At 39.0% G+C, this 24007-nt stretch overlaps 1 protein-coding gene across 1 annotated transcript; it reads left to right on the forward strand.

Annotated features, from left to right (window-relative positions):
- Positions 1 to 6075: 6075 nt before the first annotated feature.
- Positions 6076 to 23137, forward strand: LOC104268593 (neuronal acetylcholine receptor subunit alpha-7). The gene is made up of 8 exons (XM_009868185.1): positions 6076 to 6115; positions 10564 to 10673; positions 15943 to 16022; positions 17211 to 17378; positions 17771 to 17965; positions 19264 to 19350; positions 19974 to 20083; positions 22242 to 23137. Exons 1-8 carry the CDS (start codon positions 6113 to 6115, stop codon positions 22758 to 22760), a joined length of 1272 nt encoding a protein of 423 aa, XP_009866487.1. The 5' UTR covers positions 6076 to 6112; the 3' UTR covers positions 22761 to 23137.
- Positions 23138 to 24007: the final 870 nt, after the last annotated feature.

Raw genomic sequence — 24007 nt, forward strand, 5'->3', positions numbered from 1 at the left:
ATTGCTGCTACTGTCTGGTTTTATCTCCAGCCATAAAACTCTGCTTTCCTCAGTCAAGAGCAATTCGACACACACAGCTTCACCGCCTTAGCCCTAAAGGTCTGAAAGAGCCAGAGAGAGTCTGAGTTGGAAGGTGAGAAAGTCAGTCAGGTATCATCCTAGGAGTGAAGGTGCCTCAGGATTGAACTTGGCTTAGATGTGGAATGTGGAAAAGAAGGTGATGTCCTAAATGACTTCAACTTTCACTGAGGTTACTAGCAACAGGGAATGGCTGAGTATAAAATAAGTAAGACCAACTTCCAGGAGATTTTTAGCATCAACAGAATCAGGGCAAATTAGCAGCTGACACAGAGATAATTGACCTGAGGCCAGCCCAAGCCCAAGGCCAAATCATGCAGAATTGGTGCTCACCGTGCTCACTGGGCTGTGTAGTAAGACACATCATCTTAAAGACTGCTTAAAGAGTTTGCAACAGTTGCTGTAATTTCAAAGAGGTGTTGCTTCCCAGTAGCAGGCTGTACAGCTACGAGACTGTCATAGATGTCAGAGCTCTGTTTTTATGTGAAGAGTCTCACTGATATGGCAAAAGTCAGAGCACCAAATATAAATGGGTGTTAAAGTTTGAATTGCTCTCGAGAAAAATGCAGTGAAAGAGAGAAAAAATATATTTTCCAATTTTAACTTTTTATTGAACCATTTTGCACTTTTTGCATCTATTTTCAAGAAATCAGAAACATTCTGTGGCCTATTCCTGGTGTTTAGCCTTATACACTGGGTCATGGAATATTATTATTTATGCACTAGTAATGCCTGTTTATAAAACATTTTCTGCATCATTGGAAATACATGCTGTAAGCTAAGTCAAAAACATTTTACCGTGATAAAAAGGTATATTGCTGATTACTGCAGAAGTGAAGGGTAATTGGAATAATCTATTCTTTTTGTGGTGAAAGGAAAGTCAGGTGGGGAAGAAGCATCTCATCTCAAGTCCTGCACACTGCCTTTTTCTTCATCGTTATGTTGCCTAAAAAACCTGTTTCACATTGCCAACTCTCTGTATAGCTTTTTATTCCTTTGCAAAAAATCCAAACATTCCTTAATTCCATTCAAATCTGCATTTTAATTAATCGTGCCTTTTCATGGGTGAAGTGTAGGTGATGCCTTAGGCTTCAGCGGTAATGAATGTGCACCCACTATGGGGCAGCCTGACTGCACTCTCTACTACTTTCTTCAAGACTCACTGCAGCTACAGCCCCCATGCATGGATGTCTAGAGATAGTCCTTGGCAAGCTGCTGCAGTTTCCATTTCCCTGTCCTTGCAGAAGCGTCAGGCTGGCATTGTTGAAGCAACTGATTTTTATCCTCAGCCCTGAGATAGCAAAATTCAATTTTGCCTGGACTACTGCAAAGTCTTGAGCCACCTTTAATACAAAAGTTTGGCATTAATCTTGGCACGAGAAGATAATTGCAGTAGTCCCCCGTGTAGACTTAGTGTTATAAAGAACGCGAGGTCACTGGGGTGTTTTTGGATGGGTGAAGGAGCTGGACCCACATGCTGCTCTGGCTGCTCCTGGAGTTTGGCCACACAGGCCAGCACGGTGGGCAGGAATGAGAAGTCCGTCCCCCTTGCTACTCTCCATGTTTTCGAGGAGCTCAGATTCATCTTGTCACTATGGCTGTCTGACGATATGGCCATAGCATCAATCTTTTCGTCCACTGGCCATTTTATGAGTGCTTAACTCACCCTCCAGGCTGTCCTTTCAGTACTAATCCTGTTAAGTATTCAGCCTTTTTCACTTTATATGGTTTAGCGAGCTAAGTGCATGACCTTAAAAAGGAAGAGGAAGAAAATCCCCAGCTGAATGAAGCAAAAATTAAACGTAACAGGGTTTTAAATGATGTGGGGGGAAAAAAAATGTCATTACATGCTTGTAATTTGACATTGTGGATCAGATGATGTTGAGAATCTTTAATAAACAAGTGCTGAGACAATAAGAGCTAATGAACTGCTTAACCTGCTGGTTTCAGTAGGATGACATTCAAGCAAACAAAAATTAACATCTATATAGGGGGTGCCTTATGTCCCCCTTACTTGCTGCCCTCCCATTTTTAACCTCAGACTACAATTATTAACTTCAGTCTTGCTACAAAGTACCAGTGAGGAACACAGCATTACTGCTATAACAAGGAATGTCTTATAAAACTCTTTTACTAAGGTTCAGAGTAACTGAAGCTCAGTTCAGAGAGGTATTACTTTTTAAAAAAAATTATGGTGAGATTCAACCGTGTAAAAATAAAGCATCTGGATCTGAAGTGCAGGAATTACAGCTAATAGACTGTAGTCAGCACATCACTTTATGCAAGTCTTCTGGAAAGTATGTGTTTCTTGCTCATGCCAGTCTGTAGGCATGCAGGCTTATTTTACTACTTTTTCCCCTTGCTTTTTGCTTCCTAGCTTTACTAGTGTGGATACTAGTTGTGCTGACATGAGCAAATAATGTTCCTTATGAAGTTTGTAGTGTCTCGGGTAATGCCCTTCATAAAGTGTTGTCAAATTTCCGTTTCTTCTTTTATATTGAATGCAGGATAAGGGAAGGATAATGTGAGAATGCGATACTGTGTTCCCGAAGGTGATCAGTCTGGTAGACAGTTCGAATTGGAAAGACAAACAAAACCAGAGATGGGAACTGGAGGAATGGAGACAGTGCAATGCCCTTCAAAAACTTTCAGAAACTTAAAGAGCAAAGGACAGTTTGAGTCTTCCTAATGTCAGCTCCTTTCCCTTCATTAACTACACCACCATAAAATAATGCAGTAAGCACTCCAGTAGCAATTTGCCATTTGCCCTCACAGATCACAGCTACAGTTTAGGAATCAAACAGACCAAAGCAGCCTCCCACCCACATCCCACGGCGAATCAAACCGAACTCTTCACTCGCTGCTTTGCCAGTACTATCAGAACACCAAGTAAACGCAAGTAGCTGGTCTGGAAAAAAACCACACCAATCCAAACAACACGATACAATTTCTGGTCTTGTTCTCGGACTAGTTTTCCCAGAATCTCAGAATATATTGTGAATTCCTTTTTCTTTGACCCTTTATAGTAGAAGGGGTTTGTAGCAGGGGCTGCCTTGCTTTTGTGTTCAACACTTTTTCTCTAAGTAAGTGTTTACAAAATATTGCAGCAAAGTGACAAAAAATGCTGTGAAGCATTTCAAGCCCACCCGTCATCGTATAGGCAAGCACTGCACAATGTGTCCAACATATTGTCCTAGCTGGGAGAAATCCTGCAGGATGTCTCCTGCCCCACCTTTCATCAGCTTCACTTGGGACCGCTGAGAGGGACAAACCCTCTAAAATCCAAATCTTTCGTCTAGTGATGAGCGAGTCAATCCAGTAATAACTAAAATGTTGGAAGCAATTTGATCCAACAAAGACCATAAAATCCCAACCGCTATAAACTGAGTCTCAGCATGCGGCAAAGCTTTTATAGCTAAGGAGCAGTGACGGGATTTATGATTTGAAAACTGGTGGAACCTTCAATATAGTGATCCAAGCAGGAAGTGTTTTGTTCAGATGTACTCTTTCAGGATCTAAATGTTTAAAAATAACAGAAACACCAGGAAAACAGCATGGGCAGCTTCATTTAGTGTGCTCATCCTCACTGTACCAGTTACTTTTGAGTCAATACTCCCAGGATACCCTCTTTGAGCTAGGTTTGAGTGAAAGGTCACACTGCGGAATAAGTCTTGGCTTTCAGAATATGTCTGCAGAGTCTCCTGCAGGCAAACCTGTGATGGCCCTGCCATGTGCCCAGCTGCCTGGCAATGGCAGCAGCTGAATCCTTCTGGCAGCAGCACAGCTGGATTAAAAGTCTACTGTCCCCCTTGGCTCTGCTGGTTTGACTACTCAATCATGGCTCTCTAGCCTGCTTCTGTGATGTGAGCTGGTTGACAGTAGAGCTCATTGCTGGTACTGCTAAAATAGTTCATCTGACTATGCTATGGGCTCAGGGCTTCAAAATAAATCCCCGTGGCACATCAATAGCTTAAGCATCAGCAGCCCTCCAGCTTTAGAACAATCTTTTCCTGCTGTTAAAAAGTGAATTTTTGAAACATCACTAATCTAAAACTGGGACCATTCATGTGTAGAAAGAGATAACAGTGGGAATAAAATGTGAGTTTAACTCAGTATTCAATCATGCAGGAGTACATGCCATTCAGCTAATAGGCCTGAAACAAGCTTCCCACAACAAAGTGGATTCTGCGTTGCTCTGCACCTTTGAGTAGGCAGTTACGCCTGTACAAAGCACCACAACTACTGTCTGCCCTGCAGGGAAGTCACACAGCAGCGGTGCGTTGGCTTTGCTGAGGTTCAGTAGATGGGACATTGCAATATAGGAACTTGTCATGTTCATGACAAGACGCGGAGGTTTGAGAAAGTGGTATGGAACCCTTAATGATAAGTTATACTCTAATCAAACCTTTAATGCTAATTGGTGGTATTTACATCTGACCTAAAAATGGCTATGTTGAATAGAAACATGTACAGATTTTATCTGCCCTTAATTTGCAACACTTGATGATACGATGATGATTCATGATGATATGAATGTTCTCTTAAGGATTATTTCTTCATTCATTAAAGATCTCATGCAAACTAGTTCTGTTGTAATCTAACACTATAAGCAGGTTGAGAGAGGCACCAAATTAATGTTTGTATGGCTAGAGAATAACAGCTACTGTTGCAAATTAATTACTGCTTTGCCTGGCTGACATCTTCAGAAATGCCTTCAGCATGCTAATGCCATGTGGCTTAATAACGTATTCCTGAAACCAAAGGGTTAGAGACCTGTTTCCCCAGGATGCCATTTAAATGAGTTGTTTACTTGAGATACTTGTGAAAAAATAAAGTTGATGAGGTGATAAAGAGAAAAGAGAAGGAAAGTGCTGAATCACTTGCTGTGTTCTGTACTTTCATTCAGTTAGAAGTCCACCAAACATCAGCAGAAGAGTAAAGAATATTGACCTTTAGTAAAGGGTATTAACAAAAAATAAAGCTTTTTTTTTGTGTGAGATTTGATTGAACTTTTCTTTTTGGCTGTTTTTTGGCATTTAGGAACAACATTTGAGTTCAAGAGGGATGGGTTTAAGTTCAGAGGTCTGGACATACAAGCAATTCTGATAGTTGCTGCTGTACAAGTGACTGAGACTTGCTATGACACATGCTTAGGTTGCAAATGAAGCTTTGACTGATGTTGGGACAGGGCTTATGTGATCAATCTGGAGAATGTGTAATGCTGGCAGTATATACAGTATAATTCCATTAGCTTCACACAACCCAGATGGATATGGATACAGTACCTCCATGGAAATAAGGTCACTAGCATTGTCCGGAGTGTGAGAAGAATTAAACTCTTCAGTTAACTGCGACATTAAGATGCCTACTGTATCACCTGAGTTTACATCACATAATCACAGGAGGCAAGGGGGAAGGCCTTCAAACTGGATCTATTCTCTCTAGAGTAATAACATTCTGCCCTGACAGCAGTTTCTTGGTAAAGCTGTATAGTCCCACAGATACCAGTGGTGCTACTTGCCTGTTAAGAAGCTACTTAGTGTGGCCTCAACAGCCATAATCTGAGCTCAGTCATGCTTTCCTTGATCAGTAATTTTTCTACTACATGCATATGTCTGGTGTGTAAGGTTAAGGAGCAAGAGGGCTGCTCCTAACAAAGGTGGAACAGGCAACCCCTACTGTAATCTGCTTTGCTTTCTGAGATTCTTTATTAAAGAAGGAGCCCCAGGGAAGAGTTTGGCAGAAGGATTCTCTCAGTCTAGAAACAGTTCGATTGACTGTAGTAATATGAAATACACTAAAAAGTACCTGTGAAAACTTCAGTTGCAGTAAGTTAGAGGCAATTGCTTTGGAAGGTACCTTAGCACAACTGGCTATTTCGTAAGTCAAATACATTTATCCGCTGTTGTTTTATCTGCAAGGTACTAAGCTGTGGGGTTTTCTTCTTGTGGGTTTTTTATATTCTTCTTCCTCTCTTTCTGCTTCCTCCCAGGATGAAAAGAATCAAGTATTAACAACAAACATCTGGCTACAAATGGTAAGTTTGGAATCCAAGTATGGTTTCTTTTCCTTTTTGGTCTTTCAGTTTAATCTGGTGAAGTTTAGGAAACTTTCAAGCTTCTGTTCTGTATCTTAATGGACAAAGCTAAGCTGAGTGAAAAACTGTAGTTCTGAAATTTAGGTCTTGATGTTTCAGGTATTTCTGAAAACTTACAAGAATTTGAGTCACTACATCTAAGTAAATTGCTAACTCATTGTAGCTGATTTAGTCACAGTAAACTCTTGATCATCTAAGATAATGATGTCCTAAGAGTCCCAGGTGGAGTAACTGTGCCTTATCACTTGTTTCAACAAATCCATTATATTGCAGTAAATAATTCAGCTGTGAAAAAGAATCATACATGCAAGAAATGCATTTCATCTGTAACAGCTATTCTGACCAGCACTCTCAGATGGCTCTAATACAGAGGGTAAAAAGTTGTGAAGAGCTTCATTATCTCCCGAGAGCTGTTGGTACTGCTCCAACTGAATGTCTCTGCCATCCTACTTGTTTTGCTATTTCCTTAAGAAACTGCAAGAGGATTTTGATTAAAATAGCCATACTGCTTCCATGTTTTTCAAAATGTTGTTTAAACGTAGATCATCATCAAATGTTAACTGTAAGAGCCTTTTTATATTACTTCTCTAAATTCTGTTTCTTGGTTACATGACTAAAATGGGGATTGGAACATCAGTTTCCTAATGTTCATCTGGAAACATTATACTTTTTCCTGGTTTCCCAGTTTGCCTGCATAAAGTGTTAGCAGTAGATTTATTTTACCTTCTATTACAATGTTTAGTTACTGTAGTTGTCACAGAATTTCACATCCTCTCTTATTGCTTAACTGAAAGTATTGCCACCACTAGATAGCACAGCAGAGAACTTTGCCCCCATTAACTCATGGCTGGCGTTGCTGGGCACTCACTTTTTAATAAATGAAGCATATAATTCAATATTCAAGAACTTTCTGAGAATATTTTGAATTTCTTTTCTCTTAAAGGTTAACTATAAAGAGAGCTGTTCCTAAGCAAAGGAGCCTACACGGATTTATTCTGGCTTGATTGATTAGTTGTTTGCACTAGTTTAAATTAAGACTTAGAATTAATATGATGCTTTTTATCATGCTGACTACTGGGCTCCTAATGCTTCCACAAAACATTTCTACCATAAGTTTGTGCTTTACAAAGATGGGGTGGGGTATGGGAAGCTTTCTCCATACTATAGCAGCTAGGATGAGAATTTGCCATTAGCTGAATTCCAACCTGTATGACAGAAAATTAACTGTTTGGGTTAAGAGAAGGTTTACAGAAGAGGTCTATTATTCAACGTAATCATGCAGCTTCCGCAGAAACTTTACACCCTTCAGTTTCTTTAACCATCCCGTTCAGTTTAAACGTATCCTATTTTCTTTTATTTAACATTTTTTATAGAGCACCTCTCTTGCACTGTGGTAGGCCTTAGGAAACAAATGAAATTCTCTTTTGCTGACCTACGAAGGATAGCATGGCTATTTCATTTATTCACAAAGAAAAGTTGACAAGGAGGAAGTATCCAGCTAATGTTATTTTACAGGCTTGTTGTACAGTAGGATTAAAACTGTCAAATATAATATGTTTTTGGCTTGGAGCTACAATGGCAACAGCTACTATGATTTCTTACCAGGAAAACATGACAATTCATGCTCAAGAAGCTATCACTTATTTTCCTTCTCTTTTATCCCACAGCATACTTCTTTTTGAGATTGTTTTTTTCCCCTAAGGAAATTTCTGACTCTTTCATATATTCTGTATTAATTTTGATTTATTCACCTTAGCACATACTATATGTGGAGCACGTTAAGAGTGCAATGAGCAAGTCACTACAAAAAAAAAAAGTAGCCACTCCTCACAGCCTATGTATACATTAAAAAAAAAAAAGACAAAAGAGATGTGTTTGCATATTAACTGTCCATTGATGGTATACTAGAAAGATTCAGAGCATGCTTAAGGCAAACATGTATCATTTTATTATGCTAAATAGTCTGAAATAAGTTTTTGCATGAATTTCCCACTCCACCCAGTTTCTTGATACATAAGTGTGTGTACGATCAGTTGTGTATCTTAAATACATTTTATGTAATCATCACTGAAAAATGCAAAAACTAACCTGAGAGAAAAGAGAATATAAGTCCAGTATTTTATACTTGCAGACTCTTTGATCCTGACCACTATCTCCATGGTAATACTGTTCGGTATCAATATCAGGGAATCATCTTAAACTTGATCTAAGTTACAGCAGGAGCCTTGCCTAGTCACACAGATTGGTACTACCCCAAGTTCCCTGAGCTGTTTGCTATTTTAATCTGCATCAAATGTACTTCAGCTCCAGTGGAGATTGTAGCTCTAAAGTTAAAACAAAACGAGGCAGCTTGTGTCCAGCTGGAGGCGTCAGCTCTTTGTACACACCGCTCAACAGAGCAGCCATGCAATCTGCTTAACATTGTCTCTCATACTTTAAGTTTTCTATCACCCTTTGGATTGTCTTCACATCATTATCACCCTATGCTACCTTGTGTCGGCCATGAGAACTCCTAAAAGAAGTCAATATAAGAAATTATTGCGTATATTGAAACAAGTCGCTGCAAGCCAACAACAGCCCCAGGTTTAAATGCCTTGAAACAACTCATCGTGTTTGTTTATATTGCTGGACTTTAAAGATTAGAGGTATCGTGAGGATCTCAGCATTTCTACCTTCCATAAAACATGAAGTGGTGAAAAATACACTGACATTTGTCTATTAGGAAGCTTGTGTGAAACAATTTACTGTAAAAATAGATGTAAAATTTCCCAAAGAAAAGATGAGAAGTTGATCAGTGTAGAGAGGCTGTGTATAGATGAAAAGAAAAAAAGCAGTGAACAAAGCCAATTAGATACTCTGATTTAAGATTTTGGTAAAAAACTGTTATCTGTAAAGGAAAAGAACAAAGCAGAAAATGAACATGATAAATATGGAAGCACAGGCCAAGAAATTGTGTAAAGGCTTTACGTAAGATGTGTGATGAATGCTGTCAGATGTGTTGTATGCAGCAAAATGGTCATTTACAAATACTGTTCCAGAGGTACAAGAATGAGTTTGAAAACCTGCAGCATGAGGCTAACTGGGGACTTGTTCGCTGAAACCTGCCTGTGACAGTAATGCGGGAATTATATAGAAGCATTTGATGTGAAAACTCCATGAGATTACCTCCACAATACCCTCTGGAAATCTTTTCTGCCCTTCATGTCAGTCAGAGATTTGGACAAGGGCCACTGGTCTGTTGAAGTGCTAACTCTTGTACAGTTACTCACCTATTTCAAAGTTTATATTTAAAAGACTAACATTTTGCATTGCAACAGCACTGAAAATCTGGAATTTTCACTATAAGTTATGTAATACCTACAGCTATGTAAAGTTAATGTGACTAACAAAATGTGGTGATAGAGAGAGGTACAACATAACAAAGCATAGAAATTATAAGAAAAAAAAAAAGAAACAAAATTAACTTCATTTCTTACCTGTACCCTTAGCACAGAGCATTAACACACAGCACACAACACCCTTGTATCCTGACAGGTCATCTGCTTAGTAGGGGGTGTAGGACAAGCTCAGTTTCAGAAAATAGAGTAGCTCCTGCTGGTATTTCTCAGGAGACCAGGAGGTAACCAGCTGGCTAGAGCTGCCCCGGGACTTGGCTGCCTGCGGGTCGGGGCAGTACGCTTGGTGTGACTGTGCAGGACCATGTGTTTCAATGACAGGATCTGGGGTTTAGCCGCCCTGGCCACAGATCAAACCCCCCTGGTCTGACTGCGACAGACTCCCTGCCTGTGCTGGCAGTGACGGACACGGTGACAGGAGGGCAGGTGGCCCCTGGGGCAGGTGCAGTAGGTGCCAGCCAGGAAGGCAGCTTGTGGGACAGTGCAGAGCTGCTTCAGGCCACAGGAGCTGCTAAGACCTTCTGTGGCAGCACTGACTGCTCGGCCATTTCAGCTGCTTTCCCTGTCGGCAGCGACTGTTGGCTGCTCTGCCTCATGTCCATAATCAGGTTACTATCATCTAAGAATTTCCAAAAACACAAAACAAAGTTGTCTATGAAGATAAACGTAACTGAAGTTAATGTATGAACTGTAAAAGAAAAACTGTTCTATCCCAAATCGGCACCTGAGACAGCACAAACAATAAAACAGAAGCACCCTAAATCTTCATTTATAGGCTGCTATGTGCACTGCAATGTGAATTGAAATTGCTTCCCCATTGAGCCTTGGGTGGCCCAATTCACCCTTTCCAAACGTTTCACTGCCTGACACTAGATAGCACCTCTTTAACAAGAGAACTCCTGTTGTTTCAGGCTGTCCAGTCCCTAGAGCGCTACAGTGAATCGGTGGATGAGACAACCTAACTTACATTTTGTGTGTGTGTGTGTGTGTCAGTACTGGACAGATCATTATCTACAGTGGAACGTGTCTGAATACCCAGGAGTGAAGAATGTCCGTTTTCCTGATGGACTGATTTGGAAGCCCGATATTCTTCTCTACAACAGGTACACACACTTGTATTTTATTGGTGGGGAAGGGGAGAAGGTCATAGAATTATAGAATCATAGAATAGCCCCAGTTGGTAGAGGCCTCAGAAGATCAACTGGTCCAGCCCTTTTATCAAAAGGGAGCCTAGATGAGATTATCTAGCACCCTGTCCAATTGCAAAGATAAGGCAAGGCATATGACAAAATCACCTCAGCAAAATGCTAAGTTTTGAAATACTTTTCTAAAACTTTCAAGGTGTTTGGAATACTGGAAAATCACCAGTCTGCTGTTTACACAGCAGAAAGTCATATTTGCAGTACTTCATACTCCTCCAGCTGTATTTAATGGTAGAGGTAGTGATAATTACCTCTCAAATTATTTAGTCTAAATGCTTACTTGTGAATTCAAATCTGACTTTTGACCGCTAAGTCTGGTTTTACTTTGGGTTTCAATAGAGGCAGGATAGGTAAATGCCAGTAAATATCTGCATTGTCCAGGATTGGTTTCACTCTTTCTGCTACAAAAATAGCTGAGACTTTGCTACTGTCCTCTTCAAACCATTTGTTCTGAGTTGGGCTTTTTTCAGGGACAGACAGATTGCCAGTGGATTCACTGCAGAACCTTTGGCTGACATTGAGAGATCCTTTGGCTGCACCATGATATGGTAGTTCCCACTGTGGAATTTATTTAGTTTAAAAAGCTGTAGCACTGAGAACTGTCTACTCGTGAACAGCTTGCCTTGTCCTGTAGTCATTGTGGGCCTGTGTGCTGTTCCCCAGGTACTGGAAAGACCTTACATCTGCTTTGTACACATTGCACTGGCTCTTTTGTGGTAGCCAGGGTGTGTTGTTACATCTTTGCCCGTGTGGATGACATAAACCTTTTGTCTTCATGATGGCTTTCTTCCTGTTTCTCTGCCACATGTCTCCTAAGAAGACAACCCTGCTGTGTGTCTCCCCCTCCCTCCCCACTTACTTCAGGAGCTGCTCTTTGTAGGCACAAGACCTTGAGAATAGCTGTGCCCAATATGTCAGCTGCAGTTATGCTCCCTTTTGCCATTTGATGATCACTTTTAAGAACAATGTCACTGTCACAGGTGTTATTGAATCATAGTAATGTGATAACAGCACCCAGTGACAGCACTTGTCAGCCACCTGAATATTTCTCTCTAGGGTCTGTGTTGCTGCTTTGCTTACAGCATGATGCAGTGCTTCTCTCAAGGGTACATTAATACTAAATGACTTGAGGTGATCTCCACTAGAATTCACCATACTTAGAGTACCTGCCTGTCAAGATTATCTCTGTTTCTGGTTTAAGCATACCAATTAGCACTTCAGTTGTCTATACACCAGCCTAAAAAACCTTTTGAATGTTCTATACACAAAATGAAACAGCAACCTGGAGAGGTATTTTTGCAACATTCATCTTGGTTGATGTATTTTTTCGATGCAAATTTGTTCTCTTGAACATTTATTCCTTGCTACCTTGATCCTTGATTCCATAAATGACAGTATTCTTGGGAGAATCTGACAAATCATGCATTCATTTTCATAAAAAAAATGAATAGCACACTGTGTATGCCATAAAAATGGTACTCAACAACAGCAACTGAGAGGTTTCCAAAAGAATGAATTATGACAATATTGTTCCTCACATATATCACATACCTGAGAGAGACTTTAAGTGGGTCTGAGGATGCTTCAGTATTTAAGTATGTATATCCAAAATGAAAGGGTATTTTATTTTAGAAATTAGTAATATTAATATGTACATGCTAACTATAGCTGCAGCACATGTAACAATAATATGAAAATCTGAAAACACAAGTTTTCTGTTAATACAATGTTTTGAATTTTGGGATTTTTAACTATAATATAGTTATGAGGTAATTATTCTACAGTGTTTCTATTTTGAACACATATTTAATCCAAAAATCTTATTCAGAGTTTAGTGAGAGAGCAAAACTATGTAAAACAAGGTCTCATTCCTGCATGAAATTGCGTTGGGAATGTTACAATGTTCTCATATAACGACATGGTATTTTGAGATAGGTGCTTTCAATTTTTATACACTTCACTAGGGATGTACATCTGCAGTTACAAATAAATTAATGAACTATAAATTCACTTTTTACTATGTCTTGAGTCGTTATGCATCTTGCTACAGCCTAGGACAGAGAAACTTGTGGCAGCTGTATTAAATTTTGCAAGCAGTCTATTGTGAAGAGAGCCGGGCCAGTTCATCTGTAGTTTTTCTGAGGGAAGAAAATCTTGGCCTACATACAAACGCCAGAAATGACTGTGTTACTTGCATATGGCTCTCTCCCACGTTTTTAGTTCCGTTAGACTTATTAGAAGTGCTCATTTCTGGTGGTATTTTTTTTTCCAAATAGCCACACAGTATTCACTAGTGTATGGAATAACAAAAATTCTGGTAGTTATGTCTCAGTTTAGCAGTTTCATTTTTCCAGTTAGCTCTATAAACCTGAGATTTCCCAGTTTGGTCCCAGTGGGATTATATCTGCTAGGGACAGCTTTGACATGGCAATGTACTGCAGTCAATATCTGCTTTCAAGTATTTACACCCTGAAGAAGAAATGTAGAAAAAATGGTTTTCTATTCTTTGAGTTCCAAGTCTCATCAAGCAAAGGCTTAGCCACTTGGTGCATTCCCAGTTGAAGCACTGCGTTTCAAAAAACGATGAGAAGCATAGTGTAGGAAAATGCGTAAGCTCCTTTTTCATACAGGAATCTGAGTACCTCTTGATATTCTTTTAAGAATGTGTCTTACGAAAGGCGAAGTCACATGGCAATGTAACCTAAGTTCATTCACTGCTTGTGTCCTTTGAAATATTTTGGTTTTGCCTATTACCAGAAATGGCAGCAAGGTCTTAGAAGCAGCCCTCTGGTGCTCACCTGCCCTCCACTCAAGGGGACAAGGACAGAATCTAGCCTAGGAGGTGCAGAATTTTATTTCTAGTCATTAATTTCCACTTTACAAGAAATTTGCATGGCATGTATGTTTTATATCCTAAATTTAACTACATGTTCAAGTTTCATTGTCTAGCCCTTATCAATTTCAAGTCAAAGCAATTACTTATCTGTGTCTAATATAGAAGCCTCCTGCAGGGCTTTAAGTGTGGTTTTCTAAGGAGACAAGACTTAAGCCATGTGTGTGTGCACACCTGTGTGAATATATGTTTGCATATGATTGTTCTTGCTGCCCCTTTCCCCAACATCCTGTGAATCCTTCTCTGCCAAATTCCACAGTACAACCAGTAGAGATCTGAGCGGTACCAGTTTCTTAAAAATGTCATGAAAACAGGCAGCTGTGATGATGGAGGAGAACAATTAATGCTGCCTCGGAATTGAACTGCGTTTTTCTCTCAAACTGCTAGAATCCATTCATGCTATATACACAATATTTTCTGCTTGTCCTCAGAGTTCAAATTAAATAGTTGCAAAGATTTGCAACACGGCGAGCCTTCTGCTCACCACAGGAAAAAAAAAGTGCAACTCCAGATGGGCAAGTAATTGGATTTAATTTTCTCTTCTCTGCACATCTAACAGACCAGTTCAGATATTTTTAAAATGTAATTTCTTCAAATATGTAAGGGGAAAACAAAATGCAAAGCAACTGACTAAAATGATGACTGCTTTATTTTAGCTTCTGAGATCCAAAATTTGCATCAGAATAGATCAAAGCACTCTTTTTAAAAAGGAATACTTCAATAAGGGTTTTCCTGCTGGAAATAACATACCATTTATTATACTTTACTTTTTGCTAGAATTATGAGTATTTCACTTTCTCCCCATCTCAGGTTCTTACTGTATTTTTCTGATGATGTTTTAGAAGGTGATTAGAAAATTATGAGATACTAAACCACTAATAGGCAAAGAGACATCAGAGACTTGTCATGTTCAAATCAACCTGGAGACAACACAGGCTTTTAGATCAACAAAAGCAGAGACTTTGGGAAGAAACCAGACCTTGAGGCTCATGCAAGCTCCTCTGCTCTGGCGCAGAGCGGCTGGCACGGTGTTTGCCTTGTGTGCCAACCTGTCCCCGCAAGGTGACTATTTGGAAACTATATATACAAAAGTATAGTTTGGAAACTATATATTTGGAAACTAAATATATATAAACTATAAATACGTAGCCTGTGTCTCACACTGCATATCCCCTGCACAAACGAAAGCTGGAGAACAGAGCCTCATGTCTATAATCAGGGCCAAGAGCCAGCAGACGTGAACTCAACACAGCAGTTCCTGAAAAAATTTGGAGATGCAAAGATCATTCACTGCTAGTACCTTCCCAGTACATTCTGTGCAATTTAATCTAGGCACCAATTTCAGTAACTATGAGCTTTTTTTCAGTACCTAGGTCCTAAACTTTAAAGGATGTGTAGATCCGAATCTGTGATAGTGCGGTAGTAAATGGGAACTGTGAAATGGAGCACACCACTATATGAGCGAATATCCATTGCAAAGCTAAATAACCTAAGCATCTTTCATACAGTGATTTAAGTCAGCACAGTTACTAAACTTTCATAGGAAAGAGTCTTTATTTAATCCTCTAAATGTTTAAAAATAGGTTGTTTCCCATCTGGAAGTTCTTAACATTTTAGTATCTAGTGAATTCCTGGGTTATAGTGTCAGATATAGTTGAGAGATTCCTTGGCAGTAGCTGCCAATTCATAATTTGAAGCACTCTCCAAGTAACGTTATGGTTCTTTTCTGGAGACTTGTAAGAACAGCACACCAGGGTGGGCCTCGCCAGCACCACCACACTGACACCCCTCACAGGCTTTACTTTTTTGCCGAACCCAATTTGTGGGTTCTGAAGTAGAAGATGAGGATTGCATAAACAGTCTTATGCAGTAACATTTGCCCATGCAAAGGTGTAGAATGAGGCACTGGAGTATCCATCTCCTCAGTATTTATTAGCTGCTGTTAACATAGCCAGGAGAGCAGAATTTCCTGTACAGTTACCTGAGAAGTTTTTTTTAAAGTGCTCACTTTCCAAATGGACATCAGTAGATCAATTGGCACTGTAATGAACGTAGCGGGATAGGTGAGCAGCAAGAATGAGGTGCCTCACCTTCATTTACAGTAGTTAATCAGGAACAGATCCAATAGTATCAGGCCAGTTACTGTGAGGCCACAGAAAACTGGTGACAGGAGAAAAGCTGTCAAATTTTGGGGAGAAATCATCCTTTTGTGAACAACGGATTCATCTCAGGTACTGTTCATCCAGTCAAACTCATTTTGTTTCTTCCCTATTCTAGTGCTGATGAAAGATTTGATGCTACATTTCACACTAATGTTTTAGTCAATTCTTCAGGTCATTGCCAATATCTGCCACCAGGTAGGCTGTTTTCATGTCATAAATTTTGATACCTCAGACTACTTATGCATGGTGTCGTTTCAACTTTGACAAATTCTCTGATATTTTACTTATCTAGCCAGCATTGTCTGATAGATTTAAGCCTAGATACCTTATGAATTACATGGTTAATACTTTTGTATGAAAAGCATCATACAAGATATATTTTTGATTGCAACTATGTAAATTCTTGTGTCATAATGCACTATTTCAGAAGTGTAGACATATAAAAGATGATAAAAAAATAACAGCTCTGTTAAAGCCATGTCAATGCCTCTCCGTAAAAAATTACTTCATTAATCCAGCTGTTACCTCTGTTAATACATGAACTTTACAGCAACATGCTTGGTAACATCTTGGATGTGTCTTCTATTTGAAGTGATTCACTGGATGCTTTATCACAACAATTTTTAGTCTTAAAGGAAAGTAGTCTGTGATATTTATTTGATATAAAAATTGTATCATTGACTGTCTGGATACATAGCAGTGGAATACTGCTTCTGTTCCCAAACTCAATTAGCATAATTCTTAGAAACAAGTTCCTAGAATCTGAGTATTAGAAACTACAGTAATAGAGCCAAGTGCTTTCAAGACAAATTAGTTTATCCCTGTGAGATTCCCAGAGGATTTCAGAGGTTTGCCTGTTATTCTTTTGATTTAAGATGTTCCATTTGGTGGGTTTTTTGCAATTCAATTCTGAAAGACGCTAAATGACAGGGACTGACTCAACAAGTGAAAAATAAGCAGACAGCTTTCCTGAATAAATCAAGATCATGTGAATCTAATAAGACAGCAAATAATCTTTCAGGATTTCTTATTTTATTCAGTAAAAGAAATAGGAGAAGCAGATTGCATATTCTGCTTAATTTCTTTTTTTAAAAATATTGTATCTAGAAATCTGAGCTCTTCTCTAAATATTCTCCCAGTATGTGCCAAAATGGAAATGTAGTTCAAAAAAAAGTTTATAACATCGATACAGTAACAGTGCAGTTCCTTCCTTTTTCTATAACTGACTTTTGCTATTTACACGTCAAAACAACCGAGACTAAATACGTTTTACAAATAAAAAACAGAGGGTGCAATGTAGAACAAAGTCTGGTTACAAAATGTACACAAAATTATGTGGAACAAGCATTTAAACTAAGTGCTGTTCTTTAAAATCTAATCTAGGCATATTTAAAAGCTCATGTTACATAGATGTGCGCTGGTTTCCATTTGACGTTCAGAAGTGTAACCTGAAGTTTGGATCCTGGACTTACGGAGGCTGGTCCTTGGACTTACAAATGCAAGAAGCAGATATATCTGGCTATATTTCAAATGGAGAGTGGGATTTAGTAGGTAAGGTCTTGCTTTCTTATTTACACTGCGATCTTGCAGACTTATCTCCACTGCTGGAATGGATGGAATAATAATTGGGAAATGAAGATGGGAATTAAATTAATAACTGACTGAGCTAGTGGCATCTGAAACTCTGAGAACAGATGTAAGGTAAAAATCACCATTAAAAAGTAGATGACAAAGTTGCTAAGAAGACAAAATTTGCTAAGTATCATTTATCTGATTTTCCTTTATTATCTGACAAAAATGACTTAATTGGGAATTAAGCGTAATTAGTTTTACCTATAGTAAAACTTTGAAAGCTACATTTATTCTTTTTTAAAATAAACACTACATAATATATAGTTTTTTCACAATAATTTCTGGTTTTCTTCCTCTTCCCTCCTACACAGGAATTCCTGGCAAGAGAACTGAGAGTTTTTATGAATGTTGTAAAGAACCCTACCCAGACGTGACATTCACAGTAACTATGAGACGCAGGACACTCTATTACGGACTCAATCTTCTTATTCCTTGCGTACTAATATCAGCACTTGCTTTGTTAGTTTTTCTGCTTCCAGCAGACTCAGGAGAAAAGATCTCACTAGGTAAATCCTCAATAGGATGTTTTAAGTATGACCAACCCCCCCCAAAGTTGTTCTTTTAGAAGTTTTTTGAACAGTCTTAGTAGGCAAAGAGGAATAGCTTGTGTGCCCTTCTCTGGCTCATGAGCTGTTTTTACGGTTTGATACTGAAGCTGTGGGTACACTGAAGTTGTGAAATGGAGAAGTTCCAGCCAGCCAAGCAGAAGCATGGTAATTCCTGACTACCTTCCTTGAAAAGCAGGATTTAATTTTTTGATGTTTATTTGCTGAAGAAAAATCCCACATTCTAGGCTTAAGCTTAGAAATATGCATTTGTAACATGAAATTCTTCCTAATATTTCCTTTTAATAGTGAGTTGTATTAAGAGCCTAAGATGCTTTCTCAGAAAGTTGGATTCAAACTGCTGTTATTCTAATTTTAATAGTGAATTTTAACTCAAATATTGATTTGTGAAACAAATCTAATGACTTTAAGTACTTGATCCTTAAGATAGAGGCTAAATATGTAACAAAACTTTTTGCCCCATATAAAACTCCAAAAAGCGCTCTCTTTTGCTAAGTGAATGTAGCTATTAAAAGGTAGAAACAAAATTGTCATTTCTCCAGAACATGGCTTAATTGAGGAGCAGCCTCCCTAATCGTGAAGTCCCTCCATATATTTTAAGATGATTAAGATGAATCCTTTGTTCCCAAAGGATTTTCCACCTGACGATGACTCCTTATTGTTTAAGACTAGTCCCCAGAAAAAGAGTTAGGTCTTGGTCCAGAAAGATGGTAACACTGAGCAACAGAAATCAAACTCCAAAAATCAACAGTCAAGACTGCTTGGGCATAGCCATGCGCAAAACCCAACAGCTAGTACTTAAAGGTATTATATGTCTGCCCAAGACAGCACCTCTGTTTTTCAGGAATATTGTACATTACACCACCAGTAACTTCCGCACCAATTAATCAAGTGTCATATGCTCAACCACTCAAAAATCAGACCATACCTCTAATGCAAACAAGCAGCAAGAATTACTGTGATTTACCTCAGCTAATTAGCGAACGCTGATAAAAGTTGAACATTTCCAAGGATCTAAAAATACACGTCTGTGCTAGCTTTGGTACTAGCTCAGCAGCACTGCTACCCCGAGTCTGAGGTAATACAAGAAAGAATAGGAGTACCACTAACGTGCTAGTGTGAGAGTAACAGTGGGAATGCATGTTCCAAGGAGCATCCTTCACATTTGTTTTCTACTTATTACTGCCTTGTAATTACAAGCTGCTGATCTAATTTCATACTTCATGTTTATCTTTCAGGTATAACAGTTTTATTGTCTCTCACTGTCTTCATGTTACTTGTGGCTGAAATTATGCCAGCAACATCCGATTCTGTGCCCTTAATTGGTAAGCTAACTACAGCTTTTGTTCGCTTTTAGTTTTTGTCAAGAGGTGCAGTGACTTTGCATGAAGGCCAGCAGTAAATTACCACCTGTGCCACGGCCTGTTGCGATTGAATTTGAAAAACATTGCCAGTTGATGAGAGGCTCTGATGAGTGTGATCACCTATACAACTTCCATGCTCTCTGCTCTGAACAAATCAGAGAACCTCTGGGTATTTTGGGAAGGCGTATGGGAGTCAGTTTTCCATGGAAAAATTTACTGCGGTTTCAGCACGACTGGCTGGTCAGTAGGAATTCAGAGCTAAACATGATTAAATCTTCCCATTGTAATTGCTCAAACAGAAAGAGAAACTTTCCAAAAGAATTACTAACAAGTCTCTACAGTAACGGTGAAATAAAATTAAGAATACAATTTTTTTAAGGGCTTGTAGAAAAGGCAAGTGCTCAGGTTCCTCAAAGACAATTACTAAAGGCTGGCTATCTTCTCAAAATAACAGCCCCGCTTTCTACCTAAAGTAGCACTGAAGAACTTAACACTATGTACCCATGTCTATAAACACCCCTTATAACAGCTACGAAGCAGTATCAGCCAAAGTATATTGCTGTAATTATCTGTTTATTTTTCAGCTCAGTATTTTGCCAGCACTATGATTATTGTTGGTCTTTCTGTTGTTGTCACTGTTATCGTTCTTCAATACCATCACCATGATCCAGATGGAGGGAAAATGCCTAAATGGGTAAGCTCTGATTTTCATTTATTGTCTATTGCATAAACATCCAGATCAGAGATGTGACAGAGTAGCTAGTAACCCATGGTTACTGCTTACCATTAAAAACATATAAATCCTTCCTAAACTTTTTTATTAAAGTAGCATCATCAGAAATGAGATGTCCAGATCTGTTTCATGTGCTTGGCTTAGAGAGTGAGTGTGTGTGTGAGTGTGCGTGTCTGAGAGAGAGAACGAATATACCCTAACTTGCTTCTGTGTATAGATTCTCCTTCATAACAGCTAGAAGCTGATTTTGCAAAAAAATGAATATATAAATGAAGGTGATCTTCAAATAAGCTGCAAATATCAGAAGTGAAACATGTAGAAGGAAAGAGTATGGGGTTGATAGAATTATAAATGCATTAAATATTCTACCCTCGAAGTGCAAGTGTGCAGCTGCTCCATAGTTAGCTGCTGTGCATATAAAACAATCAACAGCCTAAAAAGCACGTGTTCAAGTGAAGTGAAACTTGCTCTGAAAATCCTCATCTTTATATCCCTGATAAAGAACATCTGTAAAGTGCAACGGAAAATTTAAGTATTTTTCTAAGTACATAACATTTTGGAAGTACATTATAAAGAAAGTGTTTTTTACAGAGAACATCACACTAATACTGGATTACTAAATAATGGTGAATAGACAGCTGGCTTCCCAGTCCTCCCACCTTCACTCAGCACACGGCAGCATCAGGCGTTACTGAAGATGGAAAGACCTTTCTCCTTTTTTCCTCCTCTCTGGAACAATGAGTTATTATCATCTTTACTAGCCAAAAAGAATGTGCATACAGCAGTGCCCTGCAGACAAGAGATAATGAGATATTCCCTGGCCTATTCTGGGGTAGTGACTTTAAAATAAATTTTAGTGAAAAGAATAAAAGTTATATATCTTTAGATGCGTGTTTGGTGGCCTAAAAGGGACAAACATTTAGTGCTGAGCCAAATATCCTCTGAAAACAGAGTACTTGAGGTTGAGGAGTGATCTTGAATGTTGAGAAGCTGAAATCCATTAAATATTATTTGGATACTAGTGGATTTTTAATGAAGCCCTCAGTTAATGGAATATTATCCTTCTTGGTGAAGCTTGATAGTGTAAGTAAAGTAACAGGTTAAGATCTGTCTCTGATTGGGATGTTTGCCTGGATATAATACCTGTTCTGAGCAGCAATCTACAGTCAGAATAAATGAACAAAATCTAATACTAATTACGATGTAAGAGTTGCACATTATATGAGACACTACTATTTCAGTAGTGCTCTGGAAGAAAAACACTGGAATAAGCTCTTAAAATCTGATTGAAATAAATTACAGAAGCTGGCATCAAACTGGTACAGTCTCTGGCTTGCCTGCAATTTCTGTAAGGCTGGATTACGGAAATGTGGAAAACAACAGAATGATGCACGCAGATTAAATTTGTGAAGTTTTTTTTTAAAAAAAAATCTTTGCTTCATGCTATATCCAGATCTGTTTTCTAAAATCTGCAATCAGCTGTCATTAAAGCAACGTAGATGTCCCCGCTCACTGCAGGGGGGTTGGACTAGATGGTCTTTAAAGGTCCCTTCCAGCCCAACACATTCTATGATTCTGTGAGAACAAAGCCAAAACATTGTAAATCGTGGAGGTCCAGTCCAGTCCTGCACAACATCTGTTTTAGCAGCCCCCTCCAAGCAGTACTGTCATGTGAATTTAATGTTAGAGCACGATATGAGTGAGAGAATTGTAATTTATTGACTACAGTCTAAAGTAGTTGTGCTAAGACTATGAAAAAGTAACTCTTCAGCTTTTTTTTTTAAATTCGTGGTTTCTAGTAAAGGTGGAATAGGCTGCCATATCGCTGTTCAAGTGTAAGAGAAAATCAACACTATGGAGACTCCTGTCAGAGGAGGGAGGACTTGCAGTAGTGATAATAATCAGCCTGAGGCAAGCAACAGCACTGCTAGAGTAAGAAAGCAGCCTCAAGGAGTGGCAAATGAATCAGCTGAAAAACTCTGGCACCATTTTCTAGAACTCCTGTGCAGACTAAGCAGAGACCGTGGACCAGACAGTGACCCAGACTGCAAAAATACCAATAGTGCCCAAAGACAGTGGCTGTGTGAGGAGATGCTGACTCTGAAAAATTTTCTTTCAGACAAGAATCATCCTTCTCAACTGGTGTGCTTGGTTTCTGAGGATGAAAAGACCAGGGGAAGATAAAGTACGTCCTGCCTGTCAACATAAACAGCGCCGATGTAGCCTAACAAGCGTGGAGATGAACACTGTGAGTGGACAGCAATCCAGTAACGGGAATATGCTGTACATTGGTTTTAGAGGGCTGGAAGGGGTTCACTGCACACCTACCACTGATTCAGGGGTGATCTGTGGGAGGATGACCTGCTCACCCACAGATGAAGAAAACCTGCTGCACAGTGGCCACGCCTCTGAAGGTGACCCAGATTTGGCTAAAATCTTGGAAGAGGTCAGGTACATTGCAAATCGATTCAGAGACCAGGATGAAGATGAGGCCATTTGCAATGAATGGAAGTTTGCAGCCTCTGTAGTGGATCGTCTCTGCTTGATGGCCTTTTCAGTCTTCACAATCATTTGTACAATTGGTATTTTAATGTCGGCACCAAACTTTGTAGAGGCTGTGTCTAAAGATTTTGCTTAACTCCTAACTACAATCCGATTCTCTAAAGTATGATATGTAGCAAATAAGAGTGCGTTTCCCATTCGATCGCTTGTTTTTAATGAGTGTATGGCTTCTCATTATCCGCTTTCGCCACCCTCTCTGGTCTTGGGTTTGTTTTGGAAGAGTGGCACCGTTTCAGAAGGGAAGCCAAGGGTTTCTCCCTGGGCTGCCTGTGCACAGCTCCTCTGAGCACTCTTCTGTGGGAGATGCGAAGTGGCTGTGAGTCCCTTCAGAGTGACAGCACCACCGTCTCTGACACATTTTCAAACTGGCTAATATAGAAAATAACAAACAGGCAATGCCAGAAATGTCACTTCTTCCAGACTTTGTTATAAAGATAGAAGGTGGTCCATCTTAACTATTTGAATGAGTGATTGTAAACACATGTAAGAGAGGATTAAATCCAAATAGATGGAAACTCAAACAGCAGAGAAAAGGGACAAATAGTTTGCTTTTCAGTTATTGCTTCCGAGTTGTGGCATGCAACTCTCCAGCTCACTCTTAACCAGTCAGACCCTTAGCTCCCTCCCTGCAGTTTACATAGAGCATATGTGACTTCACAGGATTCTGGATTTGCCTCAGACACCAGAAATGTGAAAGTTAAAACGTCCTTCTGCATCTTTTTGGATTTGACCTAAATTCTTAAAACAAGCTTCACAGTAATTTTTGCAGTGTTTACTACTTCTTCCTTCTCCCTAGAAGGACTTGCTTTCAACTGCTGAGCTTTTGAACTATCAAAAAGAAGGGTTTATGATGCCTTTATCCTCACTTGTTTAAAGAAAAATAAAAACAAAAAATACTCACACTTATGTCTTTACTGTTAACCAGATTCCAGTGTGGAAAAAGTAACTCAGTGTCTTGTACAGGCTTAAGCATAAATGAAGAATCTAAAGCCAAAAGAAGCCCTTAAATCCCAAGATCAAGTTTTTAAATGAAAAATTAAATGATTGGTGTGTTTTATGCTTAGCCTTTTATAGACCTTCTGTTGAGTCACCATAACATGGCTTTACAAGGCAACTGCACCTTTTCTGCTCAGTTCATCATCCAAAGAGCACTAGTGAATAATGAAGTTTTCTTGGATCTGATATAAACTATGAATTATATAAACATGTATTTATATATGCACACTGCATATATGTCCAAGGAAAGGTTTAGACTTAAATACAAATTCTTTTAAGTCTAGACAGACATGTGCAAAGGCAAACCTAATAGTTCATCACTTTTTA

The sequence above is a fragment of the Apaloderma vittatum genome, unplaced genomic scaffold, assembly GCF_000703405.1.
Source record: "Apaloderma vittatum isolate BGI_N311 unplaced genomic scaffold, ASM70340v1 scaffold1664, whole genome shotgun sequence".
NCBI lineage: Eukaryota > Metazoa > Chordata > Aves > Trogoniformes > Trogonidae > Apaloderma > Apaloderma vittatum.

What these genes read in the sequence shown, in the direction of transcription:
- LOC104268593 (XM_009868185.1), top strand. An exon ending in AGGAGAAAAGATCTCACTAG is followed by an intron (nt 17,966 to 19,263) that starts GTAAATCCTCAA and finishes TTTATCTTTCAG; the next exon opens with GTATAACAGTTTTATTGTCT. An exon ending in CGATTCTGTGCCCTTAATTG is followed by an intron (nt 19,351 to 19,973) that starts GTAAGCTAACTA and finishes TTTATTTTTCAG; the next exon opens with CTCAGTATTTTGCCAGCACT.